The following is a 25,183-nucleotide window of genomic DNA, read 5'->3' on the forward strand; positions in this document are numbered from 1 at the left end:
CTATTAGTATCTCTTGATCACTGGCAGCAATGAGGCAAAATGCGGGCTTCGTTAGAACACCTGATTTATTGCAAATTGAAGGGGTGGGGCTTCAATTTGCAATAAATCAAGACTGATTTGCATATGGCTGGGTCCAAACTGGAATGGCATGGTGAGCAAACAAACGATGGATTTAGGCCCAGATCTCTGTACTGGGGTGAATGTATGACATTGTTCTGCATTCTGTCCATCACCTGTTGTTTTTGTATGGTGTACATCTAAACATGCTCTGAGATTAATAATACTGAAATGCTGGCCTGACACTGAAGATTTCGAAGTACAAATCTGACCGAGCATTCAAGAGGAATGAGTGATTTACTTCTGATTAATACATGAGGATCTGAAACTGCATCAAAGGGTTATAGCTAATCCTGATTAATGGTAGTAATTCCTTACATATGATGGGCATTCTTGAGGTAGTGGTGCCCACATCTGTATAATGCTTGCACTGATGTAGCAGCAAGAATGATGACAATGTAGGCATTCTTAAAAGAACGGTACCTTTCCTTGTACTGCAAACACTGGCATAAAATTGGTAGTTTTTTTTACATTTCATAACACTGTTATTACTATTAGTGTGACCTGCACTTGCTCATTACCATTCCTACACGCCCTACATCAGTCAACTAACCATCAGTACACTCAGTCGTTTACCCTGTCATATCTCTATAAAGTTCTCACCTGCTAATCCACACAATCACATATTCCTTCATTCTTGTACTCACTTAGCCATCCAGCTCACTCTGACTCATTAAAACATTCGCCCACTCCCCCATTCGCACAGTCACATGCACTAAATTGTCGGTCACTGAACATTCACTTTTAGTTTGAAAGAGCCACACCTATTGGTTGCATGATAGCTTATTTAGTTTTGGCACAATGGATAAAGTATTGCTTTGATATTGTAAGTAAGGGGCAGATGCATCATTAAGCTTCGCCGTTTCTGTTTCTACAAAATAATGCATTCTTTGCAGTTTGTTGTGCTTTTTGTGTAGGGCTTATTGGTGTTCGCATGGCCCTGTTTTTCACATCTAATTATTTTAAAGTACTAATGGTTATTTGTTTTCCTTATGAGACCCAAGTGAGACTTTAACCCCTTCCACGCTCATGACGAGCTGGGCTCGTCATGGTGTAGCCTCCTCGCACGCTCATGACGAGCCCAGCTCGTCATGAATAATGGAAAATGGAGGATCCCAGCACCGGGGGGGAAAACGCATAGCAGCCAAGTGGTTAAATTATTAATGCACCATCTAGTCATGAGAAAATACACCAGTATGCTTATAAAATTAGGTGTGCTCCAGTGTTCTGGTAGACTGAATACTCAGTCAGTAAAAAGAAAAGTAAAAGGATTGCCAGCAAACACATTACTCTCATTTCACAGACCAACCAATATGTGTAAACTCTGTATTTGCCAATAAGAAATGACACGCACAAAACTAAGTGCAAGTTCTCTTTTTATAAGGAAGAGAAGGTCTAGACCAGGCTCATGTCTTAAACTGATAAAACTGATAGTAGTAGTTTGCAAACTCAAAGATAGCGGAACTTAAATAACTTAAGCAGATGTAAGTGTCTTTTCACTCATTGGAATAGTGAAAGTATTCCAAACTATGGATTGCAATGGAAGCTTGTTTTCATATTATCAAGTTCCTCGTGTTATGGATTCTTCTCTCATGTTCCTTCTGTCCACAAGCAATAAAAAAAAAGAAAATAAGGGAGGAGCCAAGATGGCGATCGGGATGGCTGCATAACTGCTTGGCTCCGTGTGCCCTCCCGCCCCGCACATAAATCCTGCGATAAACCCGAGCAGTTTTCGCTAATTTCAGTAGGTTAAGGGAAGCGTTCACTTACCATCCGCTTTTGAGGCTCCACTGTGCAGTAGAACTGTCTCCGTCTCTTTGGCGGCCTTCGAGGTGCTGCGGCCGGGATCTCGAGTGAGGGGAGTGTCCGGTCGTGATTGCAACACCAGCGGCCTCTGGTCGCGATGGGAAGCCGGTCGGAGAGAGCCTGAGAACTGTGAGCCGGAAGAGACGATACCAACCCACCCCCAATAGTGGGTTGCCCTGCGGGAGGTGCGAATTATCCGGGACGGAGAGAGTCCATGATGCCCAGTTCCCCTTCGGTGTGATACCCGGTTATGTTAACATCCCTCCCTGGGAACCGGCGGGTGACTCCCGGGCAGCGGGGAGCTTGTTTAGCCTTTCGGTGACTCTCCTTTCTGCTGCCTGCCCAGACTATTGAGATCCCGCTGTGAATCCTGCTGTTCCCAGGGGTCAGGCCCGCTCCTGAGGTGCGGTGGAGGGGAAAGAGAGCGTGACGGCCGAGATGGCGGATGATGCTTCCCCGTGCACCCCTCACCCGGGCAGAGAAACCGGTGCGCAAGAGAACCCCGGGGTCTGGCCCTGTGAGAAACCGCCCACGCCCAAACATATCCTGGCTGCATTAACAACCCTGCGGACAGCCCTGATCCGGGAGGCCCGAGATTTGGGACAAAGGATGGCCGCCATTGTTGTCCCGCCATCTTGTAACGGCACGGATCGCTCTCAGGGAGGCGCCGCTGTGTCTGCCTCTGCTTCATCGACGAGTTCCCCGGATGAGTCTGCATTCTTAGAGACGTGGATAGATTTGGTTCGTGAGCCTACTGTGGATGCATCTGTGGCGCATGTGATTGTCTCACCGGGGCCTTTCTTTGATCGGCAAGTAGAGGAACAGCATCGATACACGACTTGGGCGGCCCCGTCGGGGTTTTGGCGCTTCCCGCTTCGAGTGTTTCCCTTTCCGTGTCTGGCGGGACTGTGTTCGGACTCGAGACTGTTGGCGGTGTTGACATTGTTCCACTCAGACTTCCGCCATGCATCATCGGCGAAATTTCGGTGGCTGGGGTCCTATGGAGCGGCGCCACTGCCTGATCCTCCCGGTGTAATCGGACCCTTTGTGTTATTTTGTATCCCGTTTGAGGGATGGTTCAATGTTGGTACTATTGACAAACGTGGCCAGGGGTGAATCCGATTTGGAATATGGAGGGACTCATAGCTGGTTGATGGTGATTTGAGGGGCGCTTAGCGGGGCTGTCATTGATTGCGTTTTACGTGATTGCTGCTACCTGTATTTCTTTTGCCTTTACTGTTTATACGATTTTTGTATGCGTAGGTGGGAGGGCCCTTCTCCTGTATTTTTTCTTTTCTTTTTCTCTTTTTCTTCTCTGTATTTCGGGTCTCTTATTTAGGGCGACAGGCACGCTGCTGGGGGGGTAGGCCATAGCCTTTTGCAGGGGTGCACGGTTGAGGGTTGGGGGATGGGTTTGTTATTTTGTTCTATCTTGTTTCTATGGCTCTTTGCCCTTTTCCTTTTTCGATGTCGTCGTCTTCCATGTCTCCCATATTGTGTTTCGCCTTGAGGGGTGGGGCTACTTCGCTATGCTTGCTTGGTGTCTATTGCATCTATCCTGATTTGTATACCCCCTCCCCCATCCTTTTCATCTATGTACATCACTGGCGTAAACTCCTTGCTTTAGTTAGCAATATATTCGGGGTGTGTGTGATTATGCGACATTGAATCTTATTTTCTTTTCCTGTTATTACAAAATGAACCGTCTCAGATCCTTATTATCGCATGGTACTTTAATTGTATGGTATATCCTGGATGCTACTCAGCTCTTGCCCTCCGGACCGCTGTATGTTTTTCTAATACATTACTTTTAATCGATTTGAATAGCGGCCGGCCGGACTGGTTGTAGGCCCGTGTTTGTATCTCCGTATCATGACAATAAAGGTTCTTTAAAAAAAAAAAAAAAAAAAAAGAAAATAGTTTTAGTTCCCCAAAAACTACAGCAAAACACGTAACTGTCATTAGCTGCATGACTGTAATGGCAAGGAGGCCTTTGAAGTTCGAAACCCTGTAACTATTTTAACAGGGATGAACTCGCTGTCTGGCACCAGTCAAACTTCTGCAGTGGTCCAAAAGTATTCCTTTGGGTACTCCTTTTGCATGACAAGGATGATAAAGATTCTCAGAGCAATGCACCCCTATGACTTCTGTAGCCTGAAAGTACAAGAAGAAGGCAAGAGGGAGATGCCACAGAAATTGCACAGCGCAGCCTAGAAGAATGTGACCCGCGGTTTCAGATATTCACAGCTTACCATTGTGCAGTTTCCACTCCCCTTAGGTCGATTTTAGATGGAATCTTTATACCTCCAAAGTGCTCTTGCACCAGATAGGACGCAGCAACACCAACCAGTGTACACAGCGCTGTGGGGAATCGGGCACATTTTTTCGTATACTACAAAGATACAACAGTTCTGGAACGAAGCCATACATGTCATGTCTGAAGTAATTGTCCAAGAGGTTACATGTGAGGCCAAGTGGCATAGTCTCTGTGTGACGAGCGAAGAGATATGGCCAAAATACACCTGGTTGTGGCTTATGACAGCGGGCATAATGAAATATAGCGAGGGAGTGGGGTGCGAGTCAACCACGAGTGCGACAAAATGTCAAGAAGATCTGGACTGGTGCTGTACGCTGAAAAAGTGGTGTTCCAAGGGAGGGGATGCCCGAAGAAATGGGATAAAATATGGGGTAAATTGATACAAAACAGAGGACTCTGTCTGTTAGAAAGCTGCGTAATGAAGAAAAAGAGGAGAATACTTACTGTATTACACAGGAATGTTCTAGAGTTAGATTTGATGTAATGATTTTGCACTGTATATGATAAGATATGTTTTTTTTGCAAAAACAATTTTTATTGGCATTTCAGAGAAAGACATTCAAGATAACGGTCATTGTTTACATGCACACTGAAGTGTGTAGGAAGATGAGTCTTTTCTGAAAACACACCATTTAGAGAAACAATCCCACAACCGATCCCTCCCTGGATCCCACCCCCCTAGTCAGTGTGCCAGTGTCCTCTGTCCAACAGCTAATGCTCCACAATCCCGCCCTCCTTCCGGACAATTGAAGGGGAGGTAGATGATGCTTCCCAGTGGGGGGCCTTAACCCTCACAAACTTTGTCTTTATTCATGGCAGGTGTGTGTCGTATCCGGAACAGGGAACCTCACCCCTACAGCCCCCTATGGCGTCGGCGCCTCACTATCCTCCTCCCGGTCGCCCTCAGGGAGTCGCAGCTCGGCCACAAGGGCCTCCCATGCTCTGGCTGTGTCCAGTGCCCTGTCAGTATCTAGTCGCCTGGCCTGTTGCAGCTGCAGTGCGCCCTCTGCCTTAGCCCACCTCTCCAGTGTAGATCGCCAGCGCAAGTAGCTGGGGCCCTGGCTGGATTTCCAGTGCATGGTAATTTCCCGTTTGGCCAATATCAGGCCCAAATCAATGAATTTGCTGGTGACGCGGGTGCGGGGGGTATGAGGGAACCACAATAGCAAGCACACGCCCATATCTGCTCCAATATTCCGATCCGTGACAGCATTCAGGCAGGCCATCACCGCCTCCCAGTAATCGGTCAGCTTCACACACGCCCAGAACATATGGGCGAAATCCGCCTCCTCCACTCCACATCTAGGGCAGAGCGAGGGCGCGCCCTCAAAGTACTGCGAGATCTTGACCGGTGTCAGGTAAGCTCGGTGAAGAGAGAAAAATTGGATCATCTGGAACCTGGCATTCCTCGTGCCTTTCCATGCACGCCGCAAAAGCTGCGGCCAAGTCGTGTCGGGAATCGGTCGACCAATATCCGTTTCCCATTTGGCTCTCAGTCCGTCCAGGGGCTGCAGCGTCGCTGACGACAGCCTCCGGTACAGACAGGTGACGGCCTTGTAAGTACCAGCCGCCATAACCACATACTGACAACTCTCAGACGTGGGCGGTTCAGAGAGGCCCTTCCTCCAGTGGTGCTGGATGCTAGCTACGAGCGAGGCGTGCAACAGGTAATCCCCCCTCGGGAGGTCGTAGACGTCACGCAGCTCCTGGAATGACAGCAGCGATCCCTCCTTGTACAGATCACCGACCATTTGCAGGCCTAGGTCCTCCCAGGTCGCCAATGCTGACCAATCCCCTCCATGCGGGAAGGCAGTGCACATCCCCAGTGGGATTTCCGGGGCATATGGGCGAGCGACGCCGGCTCGTCTATGGCATCGCAGCCAGCAATTGCGGATCGTCCGTTCCTCGCTGGAGAGTAGGGAAAGGTCCAGTTTCTGGGCCAGTATAATGAAGGACATGATATGTCTCGGAAGGAAGCCGCCTGCAGTCCCTTCCGGGCCTCTGAATTCAAGAGCCACTTCCTGAGTAAGCCATTGCAGCTGGGCCGCTAAGTAGTACCATTCAAAGTCAGGGGCGGCTAGTCCCCCGTCCGACCTAGGGCGCATCAGTGTGGTCAGCGCTACTCGCCTCCTGCCCGCACCCCAAAGGAACTCGGTGACCAAGGATCGCAATCTGGCGAACACAGAAGCCGGGATCCAGACTGGTAGAGTGCGAAACAAATATAAGAGGCGGGGCAGCGCCACCATTTTGAGTAACGCCACTCGCCCCGCGATCGCCAGCGGTAGCGTCCGCCAAAACCCCATACAGCCTCGCAGGTTCCGGATCGCTCTCTCGATGTTACCCTCCAAGAGGTCCAATTGGGACCGGTATATACGCGTACCCAGATAAGGGAGGCAGTGAAATTCCCACCGCAGCTCATCCTCTGGTTGGGAGTCGTCCGCTCCTGGCCCTAGCGGGAAGAGGCATGACTTCTTCCAATTGACCCTTAGTCCCGAAAGGTGGCCGAAATCCGATAGCAGGCGTCTAGCCCCGCGTAGGGCGGCGTCCGCATCGGCCAGAAACAGTAGGCAATCGTCAGCGTAAAGGGAGATATAGTGCGTGTCGCCTCTTAGTTGTAAGCCCTCATATGCCTGGCCCAGACGGGCGTGAGCTGCCAATGGCTCTATAGCTAACGCAAACAGGAGAGGGGACAAGGAGCAGCCCTGTCTGGTTCCACGTTCTACCCTGTAAGGGGCCGAAATAGTGGCCCCGGTCTTGACTCGGGCCGTGGCCGCAGCATAGAGTAAGGAGGTCCATTTCACATATCGCTCACCCAGGCCGAAGGTCTCCAGTACGCGAAGCAAGTACGGCCATTCGACGCTGTCAAATGCTTTCTCAATATCAGTTGACAGAACAGCGGGTCCTGGCAGACCGTCAACATAGCCCTCCATGACCCGAAGCAGTCGTCGCACACAGGTAGCGGTAGTGCGCTGGGGGATAAACCCTGCCTGGTCCCGGTGTACCAATGCTCGCATGTGGGGCAGCAATCGCGTCGCAAGAATCCTGCTCAATATCTTATAGTCCGTTGTGAGCATTGATAAGGGCCTGTAGGCCGAGCGTGAGGTGGCGTCGCCGTCCCGCTTCAGTAAGGGAATCACCAAAGCTTCCCGGGTCGACTAGGGGAGAGTCCCCGTGTCCCACGCCTCTCGGTACACCACAAGCAAGCGCGGCACCAACACGTCAGCGTAAGCTGCATAAAACTCGATCGGTATCCCATCTGTACCGGGAGTCTTCCGGCGAGCCATCTGTTTAATGGCCACCCGAATCTCACCTTCAGAGATGTCTCCGCCCAGTGTGGCCACGTGGTCAGGGTCTAGTCGGGGGAGCTGCGCCACCTGGAGGAACTCATCCAAGTCCTCTAGCATACATGGTTTCGCACTCTTATAAAGGTGCGCGTAGTATGTGAAAAACTGGCCATTGATCTCCGATTGGGAGTAAACCTCAGTCCCTTCCGGTGTAGCGATAGCCACAATCGGGGTGCCACGAGTTCCTGGAGAGGCCAGCCAAGCCAGAAGTGAACCCACTTTGTCGCGCTCAGCATGAGCTCGAATCAGGAACTCTTTATAATCAAAGCAGCGCAGCTTTTCCATCACTGCCGCCACGTCCTCCCGCGCCGATGAAACCGCCTCGCGAGCCTCCGGGGCTGCGTGGAAGCGCCTCTCCTCCTCACGCAAGCGATCCTCGCTCTTCGTGAGGTCCCGCAAGAGAGTTTTCTGGACTCCCGCCGTGGCTGATATGCATAGACCCCGAACCACCGCCTTAAAGGCGTCCCATTCCAGCGCTCTACTAGAAGCCGTGCCCGCTTTATCGCCAAAGTAGCCCTCCACCCCGATGCCTACTTCTGTTCGAAATACCGTGTCCTCAAGCGCCAGCGGGTTCAATCGCCATGTCGGTACAGCTTGGCGTTGCCGCGTCCAGTGGAACGTTACCAGACAAGGGTTATGGTCAGAAATTGTTTTGGCCAGGTACTCACTGTGACGGACCAGGCACTGAACATCTGGCGTGCAGAGAATGCTGTCAAGGCGAACATGAAGCTCGTGCGGAGGGGAATAGAACGAGAAGTCTTTCTCCGTTGGGTGTTGGGTACGCCACGCATCAACCAGGCCCCAGCCACTCTGCCATGCTCGCCTACTCTGCGCTAGCCTGTGCGCCGCTGCCTGCGCCAGTGGAGGGTGAGACCTATCCATCCCCACATCAAGGACCGAATTAAAGTCCCCCCCCTAGTATGACTGCATTGGCTAATACTGACGCCAGTTTCCCCGAAAGGCGCGCAAAAAAGGCAGGTTGGTCTACATTGGGGGCGTATATACAACAGAGTGTGACATCCCTCCCGTCCAAACGGCCCTGTACAGCTACGAACCTCCCCTCAGGGTCAAGCACCGTCTGCAGTGGCTGAAAGGGGACCCCCGCCCGCACCCAGATCAGGACCCCTCTCGCAAATGCCGAGTAGCTCGTGTGAAACAGCTGACCCCGCCACCTGCGCTGTAAAGCCCGCCCTTCACAGTGGTCAACATGCGTCTCTTGCAGAAAGGCTATGTGTACCCCCCTACGAACAAGATAAGCATGCACCTTGTGGCGCTTCAGCATGGAGTTCAGTCCCCGTACATTCCAGGTCACACATTTGAGGTCAGGTATGGCCCCCATTCACAACAGTAAAAGTAGCTCCGTCGATAACCCAGAGTCTGGACACACTGACATCACCCCCAATCCAACCCCAGAACATCGCCCAACAACCCCATGACCCACCCATCCCCAGAACAGGCCCTAAACAGCAGAGTCCCATCCAAATGTCAATAACCTCAGTTGAAACGTCTCCGGCAACTACCAGAGTCCCACAGTAGGTGTGAGGAGGAGGGGCGGCTTGTCGCTACCTCCAATAGGTCGTGAGCGAACCGTGTCCCCTGGCCAGCCCTCCCTATCGTGCCCTCGATGCCCCATATCTCCGCTACCGTAGTGGTCTAGATCGCCAGCAGCGGGAGGGAATCCCCCCATCACCCCGTAACAACCCAACACTCCCAGCCACGTGCCTCCGCCCCAGTCCCAACCAAGTGTCCCACGGCAAATACGATACCAGCAGGACAGGTCCCGAAGGTCACTCATCCAATAAACCATCAGCCGTCCCAGGCGTGACCGAAGGTAGTCCCTTATCACCAACACTCGACTCCTCCGACACTGCTTCCTCCGAGCCCTTTCTGGAGCCCGTCTCCGCTGCAGAGAGCACCGCCACCGCCCTGGAGATGTTTGAAACCGCCTGAAGGGCCTCCCTGCGTTCTAACTCGGTTTGCGAGACAGAAGGTGTTCCAGCTTTCGGCGGTCTCTTCCTGGGTCTCCGGGATCGCCTGGATTGCTGCGGCTTCCTCCGCTGTTCGTCAGATGCAGGGGGACCATCCGTCCCAGCTTTATAGAGCTCCAACCAGTCCCACACGTCATCTGGAGAGTCATAGAAAGAAGATTTACCATCCATCATAATCCTCAGACGCGCAGGAAACAGAAGCGAGTAGCGGATGCCCTCCTCCCGTAGTGCTCTCTTGACCGCCAGAAATGTGGAGCGTTGCCTCTGCACCTCTAGGGAGTAATCCGGGTATATAGAGACCTGAGCGTTGTCCACCCGGTAGGGCCCCAGTGCTCTCGCCCTCTGCAGGATAAGATCACGGTCCCTGAAGTGCAACAAGCGCGCTACCACTGGACGTGGTGGCCTGCCCTCCGCTGGGGGTCGAGCTGGCACCCGATGGGCGCGCTCCAACGTGTAAAACTGGGTCAGGCCCTCCGGCGCCACCACGCTGCGCAGCCAGGGCTCCAGGTAGCCTACCATGTCTGTCCCCTCGATTTTCTCCGGCAGGCCAACCACGCGGATGTTGTTGCGGCGATTGCGCCCTTCCGCGTCTTCCGCTCTTTGCTCCAGTAGGTGTACCCTGTGCTGCAGCTCCCCTATGGCAACCTCGTTCGCCTTGGTCGTCGGTTCCAGCGCGTCCAGACGGCCTTCAGTCTGCTTGACCCGGTCCGCTAGCTTGCCGTGGTCCGCTCTCAAAAGTCCCAGGCTCGTGGACACTTGGCCGATATCCAGACGCAGGGCCTCCCTGGTGTCTGCGATGGCCTGTAGAATCTGCTCCAGTTGGCCTTGAGGTAGGCCCGACGTCGGACCCTCACTCACGGCAGAGCTCTGGCTGCTCGCCGCCCCCTCCTCCACGTCCGTCGGGGGCTTCCGGGGGCGCCCCATGGCTCACAGGGCCCCACTACTCCCCTCCTCCCGGAGGGCACAAAGTGCGCAGAAGGGTTCCCGGTAGCTCCTCACCGCAGCCCAGGGGGTTCCGGTCCCAGCACTCTTCAGCCAGGGGTTCAGGCGATCATAGCATGTGTATCCCCTCCAGGCGGGCAAGCCGTGTCTCAAAGCAAAGCAAAGGGGGGCCAGTCCCAGTATATCGCCAGCCAGCACCAGTCCCGGGAGTCAAGGCACTCAGTGCAGAGGATTCCCCAGTAGATCAGCCCCCAGGCCTACAGCTCCCAGCAGAGCGTTCCCGGCCGAGATACCTCAGTGGCCCCCCCAGTGTCGGAGCCCCGGGGCATCTACCGAGTAAGGCAGGCAGGAGGAGCGGGGGGAACGTCCCCAACCAGCAAATGCCCCCTCCTGGGGGTAGGCCGCGGATCTTAGAGCCCCCGCCAGCACCAGCGCTGGTCCGATCAGTTCTCTGGGGGGTCCCACCAGCTGCCGCTGCCCCTGCGCCACCGCGTCCGTCCGACAAGGTCCTTGCGGTTTTGCCGCCAAGCCGGCTCGCGCGGGCGGCAGAGGCCGAGCAGCCCGCACCGCAGGTCAGCCGCTCGCGCACGCGAGGCCGGGGATCCCGCTGGGCGCCCAGGCCGCCCACAATGGCTGGTGCTGTGACAAGGACTCCTCGGTCAGCGCGCCACTCTCCGCTGAATTGGGGCCAGCGATGGCCCTCCTAAACCCAGGCAGGGGTACAGGTGAGCGCTCGTCAGCAGGCGCCTCCGGCGGGTCCCGGTCGCCGGTTGTCTTCCGCGACCCCAGGCCGCCCGGTAGGTGTCCAGGTCCGGGGGCGCGAAACTCTAGGTCCCCGGCTCCACCTCACTGGTGCAGGCCTCCAAATGGCACGTCGGCCCGCGTCGCGTCCCCGGCTCCGGGAGCTCCGCTCAGGTCACCGGATCGCCGACAGGCAGCCCCAGACCCGTACACTGGTAACGGGCGCCTGAAAGCAGGGCAGAGGCAGGATAACCACAGGATAAGTAGCGGGCTGGCCGGAGCTCGCTCAAGCTGCGACCACCATCTTCCAGCGGCAAGCCACGCCTGTGATAAGATATATGTAAGTGAAAATAGAAACGATGCAAATGTATGGAGTATACTTGTTGACCGTCACGACGCGGGATTTGTTTACTTAATAAACAGATTTAAAAAATAAAGAATTAGCTGGAGGCTTGTGGGAACATCCGTAGAAACAGTCTGTGGTACAGCTACTCACACCGGCATTTCCTCTGTGCGTTAGAAAACAGGAGTCACTAGCCCATGAGGTCTTCAAGGTGACAATTTATTTGGCTGCATACACCATTCCAATGCGTTTCGGACAACACTTCCCCTTTCTCAGAGATATCAAAGTTTTAAAGTGGAAATTAAAACAAAAGAAAAAAGTTTCTATTAATAAAAAAAAACACCAAACCAGGGGTTTCTTCAAAATCTACTTAAAAATATGGATGACTGCTTGGCTACAGACCATGCAGGGATTGGCCAGGCACACTGAGAGTTGGCTGTCTGGGAGGGTTGGGCCTAAGCTCTGTGCATGCTACTTAGATACAAAGGCATGTGCAGCTGGGCTTTGGGTCCAAACCCGGTAGCACATGGTAAAAGGTCATGCCCAACTTAGGTTGGCTACCCACAGCAGGTTTGACACGAGCCAGGCCATGCAGCCAACCTTCAGTTTGCAGAGGGGTTGGGACACCCGTGGCAGGTTGAGTGCATGGCCTTGGTCGTGAGCCAAGACAGTACAATATATGGATTATTTTGAAATTCCCTTACAATATCGATCGGTTCAAGTCCAGTTACGGTTAGCTTTGTTTAAGAAATTGATGTATGAATTTCATAAAGAACAACATTGTCAAAGTATAGTTATGGTTACAAAACGTAACCTAAAACCCGCGGAACTTAGCGTTATGGTTAGGTAAACTAACATAACTTTCAACTGCTTCATATAACATAAACTGCTTACACAGCCAATCATTTTGTTAAAAAAAGTAAAATATCATTGATTGGAGTTGCGAATCACTGAAGTAGACTTTAACGACAGAGATATGCAAAAATGTTAACCCTTCCAAGACCACCCGGCACCTTTTCTAAATCCTCACATCTAAAAAAATCTGCTAAATAGATTTATACCAAAGCAGCAAAAGCACACTTTTTGAGTAAAATCTTACTTTCAAGTTTGGCATAAATCTAGTCAGCGTTTTTACTTTCTTTATGGTCTTTGTTCACCTTCATTTTTAACTACTTTCCTTTACATGGAAGTGCATGACGATCATCTTGCGTGAATTTAGTTAAATAAACATTTTCTTTGCTAAATTTCAGGCAGATTCGCCCTAGGAGTCAAAGATTACAGGCAAATCAAAATTAAATACTTTTTCATTGGAAAGCACTTCTGAACCATAACTACTTAGTGGCAACTGTTTATGTAATTTATATAATTTCAGCTTCTGCTCCTCTTAATGCAGAAAAACCAGCATGTGATGCGACTAAGGCTGCAAGCCCAGGCGAAATGCGTCGCTTTGTACTTTTAATGGTGATTTTAGTTTTAATAAATCAGCTAAGCATAAACTCTTGGAATACAGTTTTTTGCTGCACGATTTTGAAGCAGAAGTTGAAATCATGTTGTTGAACGCGAGCCAGGCACGCCCGCATAGTCCAAGCACCTGCTGTGATCGGATTGCTTCTCAGTGTTGTTAATTGTGGATATCCCGACCTCCAAAGCTGCCCTGTTTGGGTTTGTGGACTCTTAATGAACGTAGATCTGTGTTGTGATTGTGAATATATATATATACTCACACTCACTGTAGTGGTGGGTGCCTCTGCTCGCTGTGGTGATTTGCGGTTGGGAGAAAGGAGGTTTGATGCTGTTCCTGCCACTACAAGATCCAGGATTCAGTGGGGTAGCTGCAGACACCGCCAACTTGGACAGGTACTTACGATGGTGTTCCTGCAGCGTAGGAAGTTCAGACGCTTCTGAACGTCCGCCCCTTAATCATATGGGAGTGTCTCCAACAATCAAGTGAGGCGCTTTTAAAAGTGGACAGTGAATTCTTTTTCGAGACAAACGGCATCTGAGGAAGGCTATTATGCTGAAATGCATCATGCCGATCGAATATGTGCACTGAAATAAATGGACGTACCAAACCTTACCTGCGTGGGCTGATATCCTTTCTGGTAAAGGGAAGGTCTTTGGATATATATATATATATGAAAGCTCCGAGTTACCCACAGGTTAAGGATGCACTCATCCAGCAGCCCTTGCTTCAAACGGGTAAAGACATCTCGGCACCCCAGTCTGCAGCTTCTCATGTCTCGATTAAAAGCCTGACGCGTTTCTGAGCCTACGCTCGTCTTCAGAGGCTCGACTTGAGTTAGACGCTTTGACACTCCCACTATTTAACCGCCCTCAGATGAGCGAACTCGTGTGAGTTGGAACGCACTGCCTTGTGGGACTTGTAGTTCGTGTCTCTTCCCTGTATGGGTGCGTGTTCTGCCATTTCATTTCCCTGGATGGGCCCCGGGATGCAGATGTCCATAGATCCCTTGGCTGCTGCTTCACAACAGGTTCGGCGACTTCCGACCCGTGACCCCCATGGATCTTCCGCGGGGGGGTGCACCCTTCGCGGCTGGGCTGCCGCGTGCAAATGAAAGCTCCGAGTTACCCACAGGTTAAGGATGCACTCATCCAGCAGCCCTTGCTTCAAACGGGTAAAGACATCTCGGCACCCCAGTCTGCAGCTTCTCATGTCTCGATTAAAAGCCTGACGCGTTTCTGAGCCTACGCTCGTCTTCAGAGGCTCGACTTGAGTTAGACGCTTTGACACTCCCACTATTTAACCGCCCTCAGATGAGCGAACTCGTGTGAGTTGGAACGCACTGCCTTGTGGGACTTGTAGTTCGTGTCTCTTCCCTGTATGGGTGCGTGTTCTGCCATTTCATAGCCCTGGATGGGCCCCGGGATGCAGATGTCCATAGATCCCTTGGCTGCTGCTTCACAACAGGTTCGGCGACTTCCGACCCGTGACCCTCATGGATCTTCCGCGGGGGGGTGCACCCTTCGCGGCTGGGCTGCCGCGTGCAAATGAAAGCTCCGAGTTACCCACAGGTTAAGGATGCACTCATCCAGCAGCCCTTGCTTCAAACGGGTAAAGACATCTCGGCACCCCAGTCTGCAGCTTCTCATGTCTCGATTAAAAGCCTGACGTGTTTCTGAGCCTACCCTCGTCTTCAGAGGCTCGACTTGAGTTAGACGCTTTGACACTCCCACTATTTAACCGCCCTCAGATGAGCGAACTCGTGTGAGTTGGAACGCACTGCCTTGTGGGACTTGTAGTTCATGTCTCTTCCCTGTATGGGTGCGTGTTCTGCCATTTCATAGCCCTGGAAGGGCCCTGGGATGCAGATGTCCATAGATCCCTTGGCTGCTGCTTCACAACAGGTTCGGCGACTTCCGACCCGTGACCCCCATGGATCTTCCGCGGGGGGGTGCACCCTTCGCGGCTGGGCTGCCGCGTGCAAATGAAAGCTCCGAGTTACCCACAGGTTAAGGATGCACTCATCCAGCAGCACTTGCTTCAAACGGGTAAAGACATCTCGGCACCCCAGTCTGCAGCTTCTCATGTCTCGATTAAAAGCCTGACGCGTTTCTGAGCCTACGCTCGTCTTCAGAGGCTCGACTTGAGTTAGACGCTTTGACACTCCCACTATTTAACCGCCCTCAGATGAGCGAACTCGTGTGAGTTGGAACGCACTGCCTTGTGGGACTTGTAGTTCGTGTCTCTTCCCTGTATGGGTGCGTGTTCTGCCATTTCATAGCCCTGGATGGGCCCCGGGATGCAGATGTCCATAGATCCCTTGGCTGCTGCTTCACAACAGGTTCGGCGACTTCCGACCCGTGACCCCCATGGATCTTCCGCGGGGGGTGCACCCTTCGCGGCTGGGCTGCCGCGTGCAAATGAAAGCTCCGAGTTACCCACAGGTTAAGGATGCACTCATCCAGCAGCCCTTGCTTCAAACGGGTAAAGACATCTCGGCACCCCAGTCTGCAGCTTCTCATGTCTCGATTAAAAGCCTAAAGCGTTTCTGAACCTACGCTCGTCTTCAGAGGCTCGACTTGAGTTAGACGCTTTGACACTCCCACTATTTAACGTCCCTCAGATGAGCGAACTCGTGTGAGTTGGAACGCACTGCCTTGTGGGACTTGTAGTTCGTGTCTCTTCCCTGTATGGGTGCGTGTTCTGCCATTTCATAGCCCTGGATGGGCCCCGGGATGCAGATGTCCATAGATCCCTTGGCTGCTGCTTCACAACAGGTTCGGCGACTTCCGACCCGTGACCCCCATGGATCTTCCGCGGGGGGGGTGCACCCTTCGCGGCTGGGCTGCCGCGTGCAAATGAAAGCTCCGAGTTACCCACAGGTTAAGGATGCACTCATCCAGCAGCCCTTGCTTCAAACGGGTAAAGACATCTCGGCACCCCAGTCTGCAGCTTCTCATGTCTCGATTAAAAGCCTGTAATAGTGGGAGTGTCTAAGCGTCTAACTCAAGTCGAGCCTCTGAAGACGAGCGTAGGCTCAGAAACGCGTCAGGGTTTTAATCGAGACATGAGAAGCTGCAGACTGGGGTGCCGAGATGTCTTTACCCGTTTGAAGCAAGGGCTGCTGGATGAGTGCATCCTTAACCTGTGGGTAACTCGGAGCTTATATATATATATATATATATATATATATATATATATATATATATATATATATATATATATATATATATATATATATATATATATACATACATACATACATACATACATACATACATTTCATGGTTTTAAAAGCGTTTTCTGATACAGTTCAGGTTAAGCAAGGCATTTGGAGTTCAGTCTATTTTACATTACGAACCAAGCAAGAGAAGAGAAACAATTTTCACTTTATCAAATTAAACTTGTGTAAAAGAAGATTGATATTCCATAAATACTATCAAGAAACTAACTTGAAATTGTTTGTTTTCCTTTGCTTTGTTTGTAATGTAAAATAGACTAGGTACTATATAAAATCTTATTGATTATGTATGCATCCTCCATTTTAATGAATGTTGTCTTTTCACTAGATTTGGCGCTTATACCTAGATTAAATGCGTTACAGCAACACCTGCACATAAAGGTACGACTGGGTATTAGGGTAGTGTGATATTGGCCTAAACTAACCCTTCTTTTCCTTAAACAATGCATTTTGTCAGTATACTGAACTGATAGGAGTGAAGCAAATCATGCCAGTTTGGAGACAGATGACTACGTAAATTTCCCATCACTCTGAACCTGCCGACATTATTTTCTGGTGAAAAGGTTTTTTTCTTCATAAAAAGCCTTCATTTAAATGGAATCAAAATCAGCATTTTAATTGTGACCCTGTATCTACTTTTAGACAAGAGGTTTGCAAATTTGGTTCCATTTCTGTTTTTTGGTTCATATGTGCCCATCACGTTGAAAATACATTTAGTCTTGAATGCTGAAAATTGCTTTTCATTTGTTAGTGCTTAGGAGGATTTATTTTTGCAGTGTTCAATAGGTAAAATATCTGCACCCCTCTGGCCTCGCCCCCCCCCCCCCCCCAAACCTTTAGATTACCAGATGACTCGATTTCATTGGGTCATATCCTCTCAACTGCTGGACTTGAATTAGCAAAGCATTGCATTTTAGAAGTTGCAATTGTTGATTCTGCTCAAATCAACTAATTGGAGTACTCCACCTATAAATTGTCTGTAAACGGAAAGCTCGGAACTGAAAAAGTTGTGTCTGAAGGAGACATCTGGTAAACCTACTGCTCCATTACCTGAGCGGTCACCTCTTAATTGCCCTTGTAGCTCTTTATCAAGATCGTGGCTGGTATTCACAAGTTCCTCCTCTTCACCATCCACCATACTTGTCAAGATTTTGTATGCAAAGATACCAGAGCTCAATCTACAGGGCGGATTAGTTTAGAAGGATCCTGAGCAGTTGACCGCTTCTGAGTACTGGGAGGCATGCTTTATGGGGTTTACTGATGTGCCAGGAGGAGCATGCTCCTCTTTGGATCTTCTAAGCGATGCTCCTGCTTCTAGCCACCTTTACTCTTACGCTAGCATTTTCTGTTCTCTCTGGCAACAGACCGTACCAAATGTAGATTAGGGCAGGTCAGCGCTCTGCTGGAAAACTAATTGTAGCTGTTGGCAGAAGCCAACTGGATAATGGCAGGTCCAGAAACTTTTTGACTATTGCAACACATTTTCTTTGTTATATTCTCGTTGTACCAGCTATTTCTGAAATATTTCTCTATTCATTTTCTCAGATGAAGAGAAAAGAAGACCAGATGTATTCCATGCTTTGAAAACTGGTAAGATTGATTATTTTGATATTACCTGTAGCACTCTAGAGAATATAACTGTTAATGACTGATATAATGAGAATCATTTGACAAGTAGTACTTGTTGTTCACAACTATTGTGCAAGTGATTAGTATTCTACCAAGTTTAACTATAGCCACTCCTTCAGTGTCGAGCACCCTTCTTGTATTATGCCATGTGCTGTGCCATACAGTTGCCTTCCTTCTTTGTCACCCTTCAAATATCCAGTCCCTTTAACCCTAAATTTACCTCACTGCGTTTCCAGGAAACTTATCTGAATATCATGGCTAGTACTTTCTAACTTTTGATTAATTTTGATGACCAAAGTTAGAAACAGGAACATATTAAAGTAATAGAGAAAAGTTAATGGCAGGAGAGGGACCAGGTCAAGTAGTGGTGCACATAATTAGAGAAGCAATTAGGGTGGTGATGGATTAGGAGGTTACATACTGAGTCTAAATTAGAGGGAGACTAAATTGGTAATAGTTTACTTGGTATCAAGGGGCATTTCTGACTAACGCAAGTTAAAGTGTACTTCTCACTTTTCTTACCAGAGACTTGTTTAAGAAATCACATAATCGAGGAATCGGCATAACAGAGACCAACCACATAACTGTCAAGGATGCATGCAACAGATCTTTTTAAGCAAATGGATCTGACAGTTTTTGTTACAAAAGTAACTCCTTTCTAATATAGACTTTATCATTTCTTGAAACCATTGTTCCAAATATGGTACCTGATTCCCGATCCAGTGGCAAAGAATCAGTCTTTTGTATTTTGAGATGGCCAGCACTATTAGTTTGTTGTACGCTCGACTGGGCCTGTGCATAAAAGCATCCATTTTGTAATAAATGTTTAAACTTAACATCTTTTTAGACAGTGACTTTTTACATGCTTTGTACATACATGAAAGCATAGTTAGAAAGTATTCTGCTAGCAGCACATTTCTTCGTAAGCATTTTATCATGACAGTTGTACACTCTGTCCAAGTCTAAGGAACACTGAGCACCTTGCCCTTGCTTTTTGTTCTCCTGTTGGAGACAGCTCTGAATCAGAAAGACAAACAATCACATCAGCATTGCACTTTTGACGCAGTGTAAATGGAACTGGGCTTTGAATATGTAAACTGCCTCTGAGCTAAGTTCCTCAAAGGAGCACTTCTGTGGAATATCCTGGAACACTTGCCTGTTGCCGAGATGCAGCCCTGCTGACTCTAATTTCTATCCTGTAAATGATGGTGACCTGTTCTACACCAGATTGGTTTCCTGGTACATCTTACACAGGTAAGGGGAGTTGGGTTGTCCCAAGAGATCTGGCAGAGGGTGCTCTCCATCTGCTCGCATTAGTGTAGTTAGGATTAGGTAGGGGTATAAGTATGATATACCCGCAAATATTTATATAATCACTGTAATGTATTCATGATTGAACTGTTTATCTTTTTCACCATTCTCATGATGCTGGTAACAAGGCTTTGTTTCCTCTTGCTAATAATTGCTGCTCATTAGTTTTTGCACAAGTATGCAATTGCTCCAATAAATGTTTTAGAAATGCCAATGTGTACATTTGTTTTGTTTCCCTTTGGGCGTGGCTAAGTAACAACAAAAGGATAGATCTGTTTCCACAATTTCTGTGGGGGAATTTGAGTGGTCATGTTCTCTAGGTGGCAGACACCATCTGGTACCCTGTATAGTTAGGGATCCTGATGGCACACTGTGAGCTATCTAGGAATTGGGCCAACACACTTTGATGATATGAGTGGACTCAGTCCCCATATTCTGACGTTTATGTTGTCTGGATTCACAGTCCTACTTGATTTGTAGGAACTGTACGACAACTTTCCCCTTCCAGGATCTGGTTGTAACTCTGGTTTTAACTGTTTTTTGTTTTGCTGTGAAGTAGTTCCAAAATATGTGTATACTGTGCTAAAAAGCAATAAAATGCTTGGTACTTAAAGCTTACTACTGGCTAAGAGAATACAAATGTCATGTGTTTATTTACATTACGTTAAGGCTTTTGCTACAGCTTTCAGTCTGAGAATACACAGGTCAGTGTGCATGCTGTTCTCAGTGCAGGTTGTTCCTTCCATGTATTGCAGGCATCTAAGACATGACAGTGTTCATGCTTTGCAAATGGCTTACATTGTAGACTATTGTGCTAAGCAGGCAGTAATGTGGAATTTTCATGTCTGTGATAAAAATAATTGGATATCCTTGCTCAGTCTTGAGAAAGTTATCATTGTAAGATCGCTTTGGATATACTAAGTACCTTATACGCAGACCTGAGCTTTCTGTTGACTAATTGTGCCATTTACCAAATCATTCATATTAAGGTCATTTGCACTTAAGTTTTTAGGTCGAGTCTTACCGCAGCGCTCATTCGCTGCTCTCGGAGAAGGCCTCTTGGAATCACTTCAGACTTTCTGCAAAATCGTGCGTGTGGTGTTCGATTTTCCACACAGGCTATTGGCCTTTGCGTGTGGCTTTCAAAAATGAAAGCACGCAATTGGCCAAAGGCGGGTGCATGTCCCAGCTTTTATGAAAATGTTTACTCTCACAGCGTTTAGGGGAGCGCGCAGCGGCGCGCAGCGTGTAATCTGTTGTGGATCATGTTTCATTTCAAGACCTTGCAGTTTTCCTTACAAGGCGCGTCCACTCCACCCCGGCCAAGGGACAGACCCCACCGCCACAAGGGTGCGTGCTTTTTTTTTTTCAGCACTCGCATTTAATCTATGTCCGCACTCTCTTCCTGCACAGTTATCTTTGTATTAGTATGTTATTGTCAAGACATTTGCTGTACTCTGTAGTTGGCCTCTATAGTCGCCTCTTTTTTGGTACCATCTTAAAAATTGACCGCACCTTTTAATATTAGCATTTTTTCATCATAGTTGTGCGCACTTCCTTTCACACCTCTGCGCAGCTGTGGTGCGTGCCTTTGACATCTCTGCATAGTGCACAGCTGTGGTGTGTGTTTCCTTTCCCCACATTGCTTTTGGTGCTCGCTCGATCTAAGGGTGTAACGTAGGCCGTTGCTGGAGGTTTAATTTGAGCCGGTGTCTGCCGGTGCGCACATGGGCACTTAATTATTAGCACTTGCTTTTTGTGCGTGCTTGCTGGAACCGGCTGCTAAATAATGCCTCTGCTTAGCTGTGGTGCATGCTACCTTTCACATCTCTGCACAGTGTACAGCAGTGGTGCGTGCTTCCTTTCCCCCCATTGCACAGTACACAGCTTAAAAATTGTCCGCACCTTTTAACATTCACGTTTTTTCAGCACCGTGATGCGTGCTTCCTTTCACACCTCTGTGCAGCTGTGGTGCGTACTACCTTTGACATCTCTGCGCAGTGCACAGCTGTGGTGCGTGCTTCCTTCCCCCCATTCCATACACAGCTGTGGTGAGTGCTTCCTTTCACCCCACTGTACAGTAGTGGCGCGTGCTTCCTTTCACAACACTGCACAATGCAGATATGTGGTGTGTGCCTCCTTTCACCCCAGTACACAGCTGTGGTGCGTGCTTGCTATCACCTTATTGCACAGCTGTGGTGCGTGCTTCCTTTCACCTCACTGCACCGCTGTGGTGCGTGTTTCCTTCACCCCACAGCACCAGTCAAGCATCAGCATAGCAGCAATGCAGCACTGACTCACCCCACCACGGAATTAGCACAGCACCAACTCAGAACCAGCGCAGCACCCCCTCAGCAGCAAATAATCCCTAATGCAGCACCATTTCAGCATTAACACAGCACCACATCAATACCAGTGCAGCATCACCTCAGCACCAGCGCAGCACCAGACTTACATTACTAAGCACCACTTAAACACAAACACAGCACCAACAAAGTATCACTCAGTACCACCTCAACATCACTCAGCACCACCTAAGTATCATTCACTACCACCACAGCATCCTCAGCACCACCACAGCATTACTAAGCAGCACCTCTGCATCACTCAGCATCACCTAAGCACCAGCACAGCACCACCTCAGCACCTTATCACCACATAACAATATTGGCATCAACACAGTAATACCTCCTCATCAGTGCACCACCACCACCAATGCAGCAACAAGTCACCATCAGCGCAGCACTACCTCAGATGCACTGCAGCAACACCTCATTATCCACGCTAGCACATCACTACCTCCACATTAGTGCACCACCACCAGTGCAACAGCAGCTCAGCACCTGCACAGCTCCACACCAGCAGCAATTCAGAACCAACACTGCACCACTTCAGCATCCATACAGCAGCTTCTCAACACAGAACAAAAACATCACTTGGCACCACATAAGCACCAGTTCAGCTACACAACACCGGCATAACTCATCACCACAACCTCACTCAGCACCACCTCAGCATCACTCAGTACCACCTATGTATCATTCAGCGTCACCTAAGCATCACCTCGGAACCAGCGCACCACCACTTCAGCATCACCTCAATATCATTCTGGATCACCTGAGCACCACCTCCGCCACTACTCACAACCACCTCAGCATCACTCCACACCACTTCAGTTTGGAATAAAAATTTGACATCTGTTAATTCTCCACAAATAACTCTCCCCTACTCCTATCTAATTAAAATACTATTTCACAACATCCACACTCCCGCTGTTTATATCCCACACCTAACAATAAAACTATAACAAAAATTATTTGCAACAAGCAAGGAGAAATTGACAGCATTGCATAAACAAATAAACTAGAACACATTTTTTGTATTAATTTAGGTTTTTAGTACAATACTTCAGCTGTATATAATGTTTTTTCGGTTAGATATAAGGTGACAGAAATAGCTATAACACTTTTTTTTATTATAACTTAAACCAAATGAAACATGCTGCACAACATTCACAATGCTCTACAACACATATTGAAAACGTTAACAAAGTCAATAGCTCTGTCTAAACACTTAAAACGCCCCAAAGGCGAGAAATATTGGCTATGCCAATGCTTGTTTGGATGAGTCCTCAATCTGGGCTTTAACGGTGCATCGAATCTGCCTGTGTCGGAGTTTGATTCTGTGCCGCGGCAACAAATGATGTACAAAATGTTGAATGAATCAAACATTCACCCCCAATCAAGAGATCTCGGTTACATTCATCGTTCTTTTGCTCACTGTGTCATCCCAGTTTGGACCCAGCCATATGCAAATCAGTCTTGACCCAGATCCTCATGGGAACAGTCCAGCCCAAACCGCCAAGCTGGGTCCTCCCTGGACAGGAAACAAGCATACTGGGACCGGTTTTGAGGTTACACCCCTCAGAAGCCAGGCTAGCTTGAATCCAGTGGCCCAGCAAGCCAGGGGCCCACTTCTGGGCAGACCCATTCCACCTAGAGTGGAAAGTGCTGCAGCAACAAATGATGGACAGAACGCTGAATAAATCAAACATTCACAACCAGTCAAAAGAGTTTGATTCTGCCATGTCTTCACCAGGAACTTCCCCACCTAGATTCTGGATCACCATCAACCAATGTTTCGAGTCCCTCTGTATTTTGGTTTACTTGAACTTCTTTGGTGGCATAGCCATCACTGCTGACTTCTCCTTTCTGTTTGTCTGGAAATTTGTTTGTACCCCTATTGAATGCTACAGTCACCCTTTACAGGATAGAAATGGGCAATCTGTTTAGCATGCAACACACTAACCCTAGGAACTCCAAACGGAGGGAACAAGAGGCGCTGGGTGCTCGGAGCAAGCTGGCCTCCAATCTATAATGAATACACAAAAAGAAGCTACTCTCGAGTAAAAATTGACTAAAACTAAATTTGGCAGAATTTACTTTGTGGACGCTGGCATCCCACAAAAGATGAAGGACTGTCCTCACACACCACCAGATGTCATGCTTCATCATTGTTAGTCCTCGCTCTCTAAAAACTAGGTGTGATAGAGAGCAGGCCTTCGCATGGAGACAGCGAGGTACTTCTAAAGCTAAGTGGGGGCCCGTGAAATGTGACGAGTTCTAAAAACCAGTATAATTGCCGAATTAACATTTATTCAGAAGCACAATTATATTCCTGGCAGGATGGTCCTTAATGCCAACACCTTTGTCTCACTGTCTGGGAGGTATACATAAAGGCCAACTACCAAATATTGATGGTCATGTGGCCCTGGACATAGGTCGCAGGCACCAAATGGTTAGGACAAGAAAACTTTCTAAAAGTGGTATTTTTCAGGAATGCCACTTAAAATCCCACTTTTCCATCAAAGAGGGTTTTAAATTGCAATTCTTTTGAGACCAAATATGATATTTCTACCTGTTTCCAATTTAAGGTTCGCACTTATTAAGTGTAATAAGGTAACCCAATGTTATCCTATGGAAGAGGTAGGTCTCATAGTAGTGTAAAACAAATGTAGGCATTTTTCCCTACCAGAACCTGTAAAACGTAAAACACATGCCCTACTTTTTAAATACAATGCACCCTGCCCTATGAGCTGTTTAGGGCCTACCTTAGGGGGTGACATGTATGTATTAAACAGTGAGATTTGGGCCTGGCAAAAGGTTTATTTTACCAGGTCGTATTGGCAGTTTGAAGCTACAGAAAGGCTGCAATGAAAGGTCTGATACCGGGTTTAAAGTTTTACTTAAGTGGTTGGCAAAATAAGTGCAGCAGTCCCACTAGTAGTATTTCATTTACATGCTCTTGGTATAAGTAGTACCACTTTACTAGGGACTTATAAGTAAATTCAATGTGCCATATGAGTGCAAGCCAATTTTACCATTTTAAAGGAGAGAAGAGAGCACAAGCACACCAGCACCTGTTAGGGGTGGTAAAGTGCAAATAGTCCTAAAGCTAGGAAAATCGAATTTCAGCAAACAGCAGGGGAGAATGCAAAACGTTCGGGGTAAGATCACACCAAAGGGAGTCCGGTCTTACAAACTCCGTGAGGAGACTATTGGCCCCTGCGTATTGCTACTGTTCATGGCCTAGTGAGCAAAGGTTAGAGCAGTGGACTTGCAAGTCTAAAACATTTTCAACGATTTGGTCTGCTATTTTGGTAGTTGCCTTTCAATCTCTTCCCTTGTTGCAAGCTAGTACAGGATGTGTACCATTATTAATATCTTGAACTACACTGCCGTAGGTATTTGGAATACTGTGTTTTTATGCTTTGATGTGATATCGACTACTGTTGCCTTGCCTTCTAGGTCTCTGTCTCCTATCTCCCTGCAGTCTGACAAATGTGTTAATTCCAGTATGCTTGTTATTTTATAATTTTATGTAATTAGTGGTACCTTCTTGGTGCTGTTCACTTGTGCAGTGCTCTCTCTGTACTCTATATC

General features: G+C 48.7%; 1 protein-coding gene across 4 annotated transcripts in view; it reads left to right on the plus strand.

Annotated features, from left to right (window-relative positions):
- Positions 1–25,183, plus strand: part of ANKS6 (ankyrin repeat and sterile alpha motif domain containing 6) — a 381,649-nt gene that overhangs the window by 34,665 nt on the left and 321,801 nt on the right. For all 4 annotated transcript variants that reach the window (XM_078687780.1, XM_078687781.1, XM_078687783.1 and 1 more), the window contains exon 3: positions 17,847–17,891. In XM_078687780.1, coding sequence (XP_078543906.1) covers positions 17,847–17,891 — 45 coding nt within the window. The remainder of the gene's footprint in view (positions 1–17,846; positions 17,892–25,183) is intronic.

Source organism: Lissotriton helveticus, chromosome 4_1 (genome assembly GCF_964261635.1).
Source record: "Lissotriton helveticus chromosome 4_1, aLisHel1.1, whole genome shotgun sequence".
In the NCBI taxonomy this organism is placed as follows: domain Eukaryota; kingdom Metazoa; phylum Chordata; class Amphibia; order Caudata; family Salamandridae; genus Lissotriton; species Lissotriton helveticus.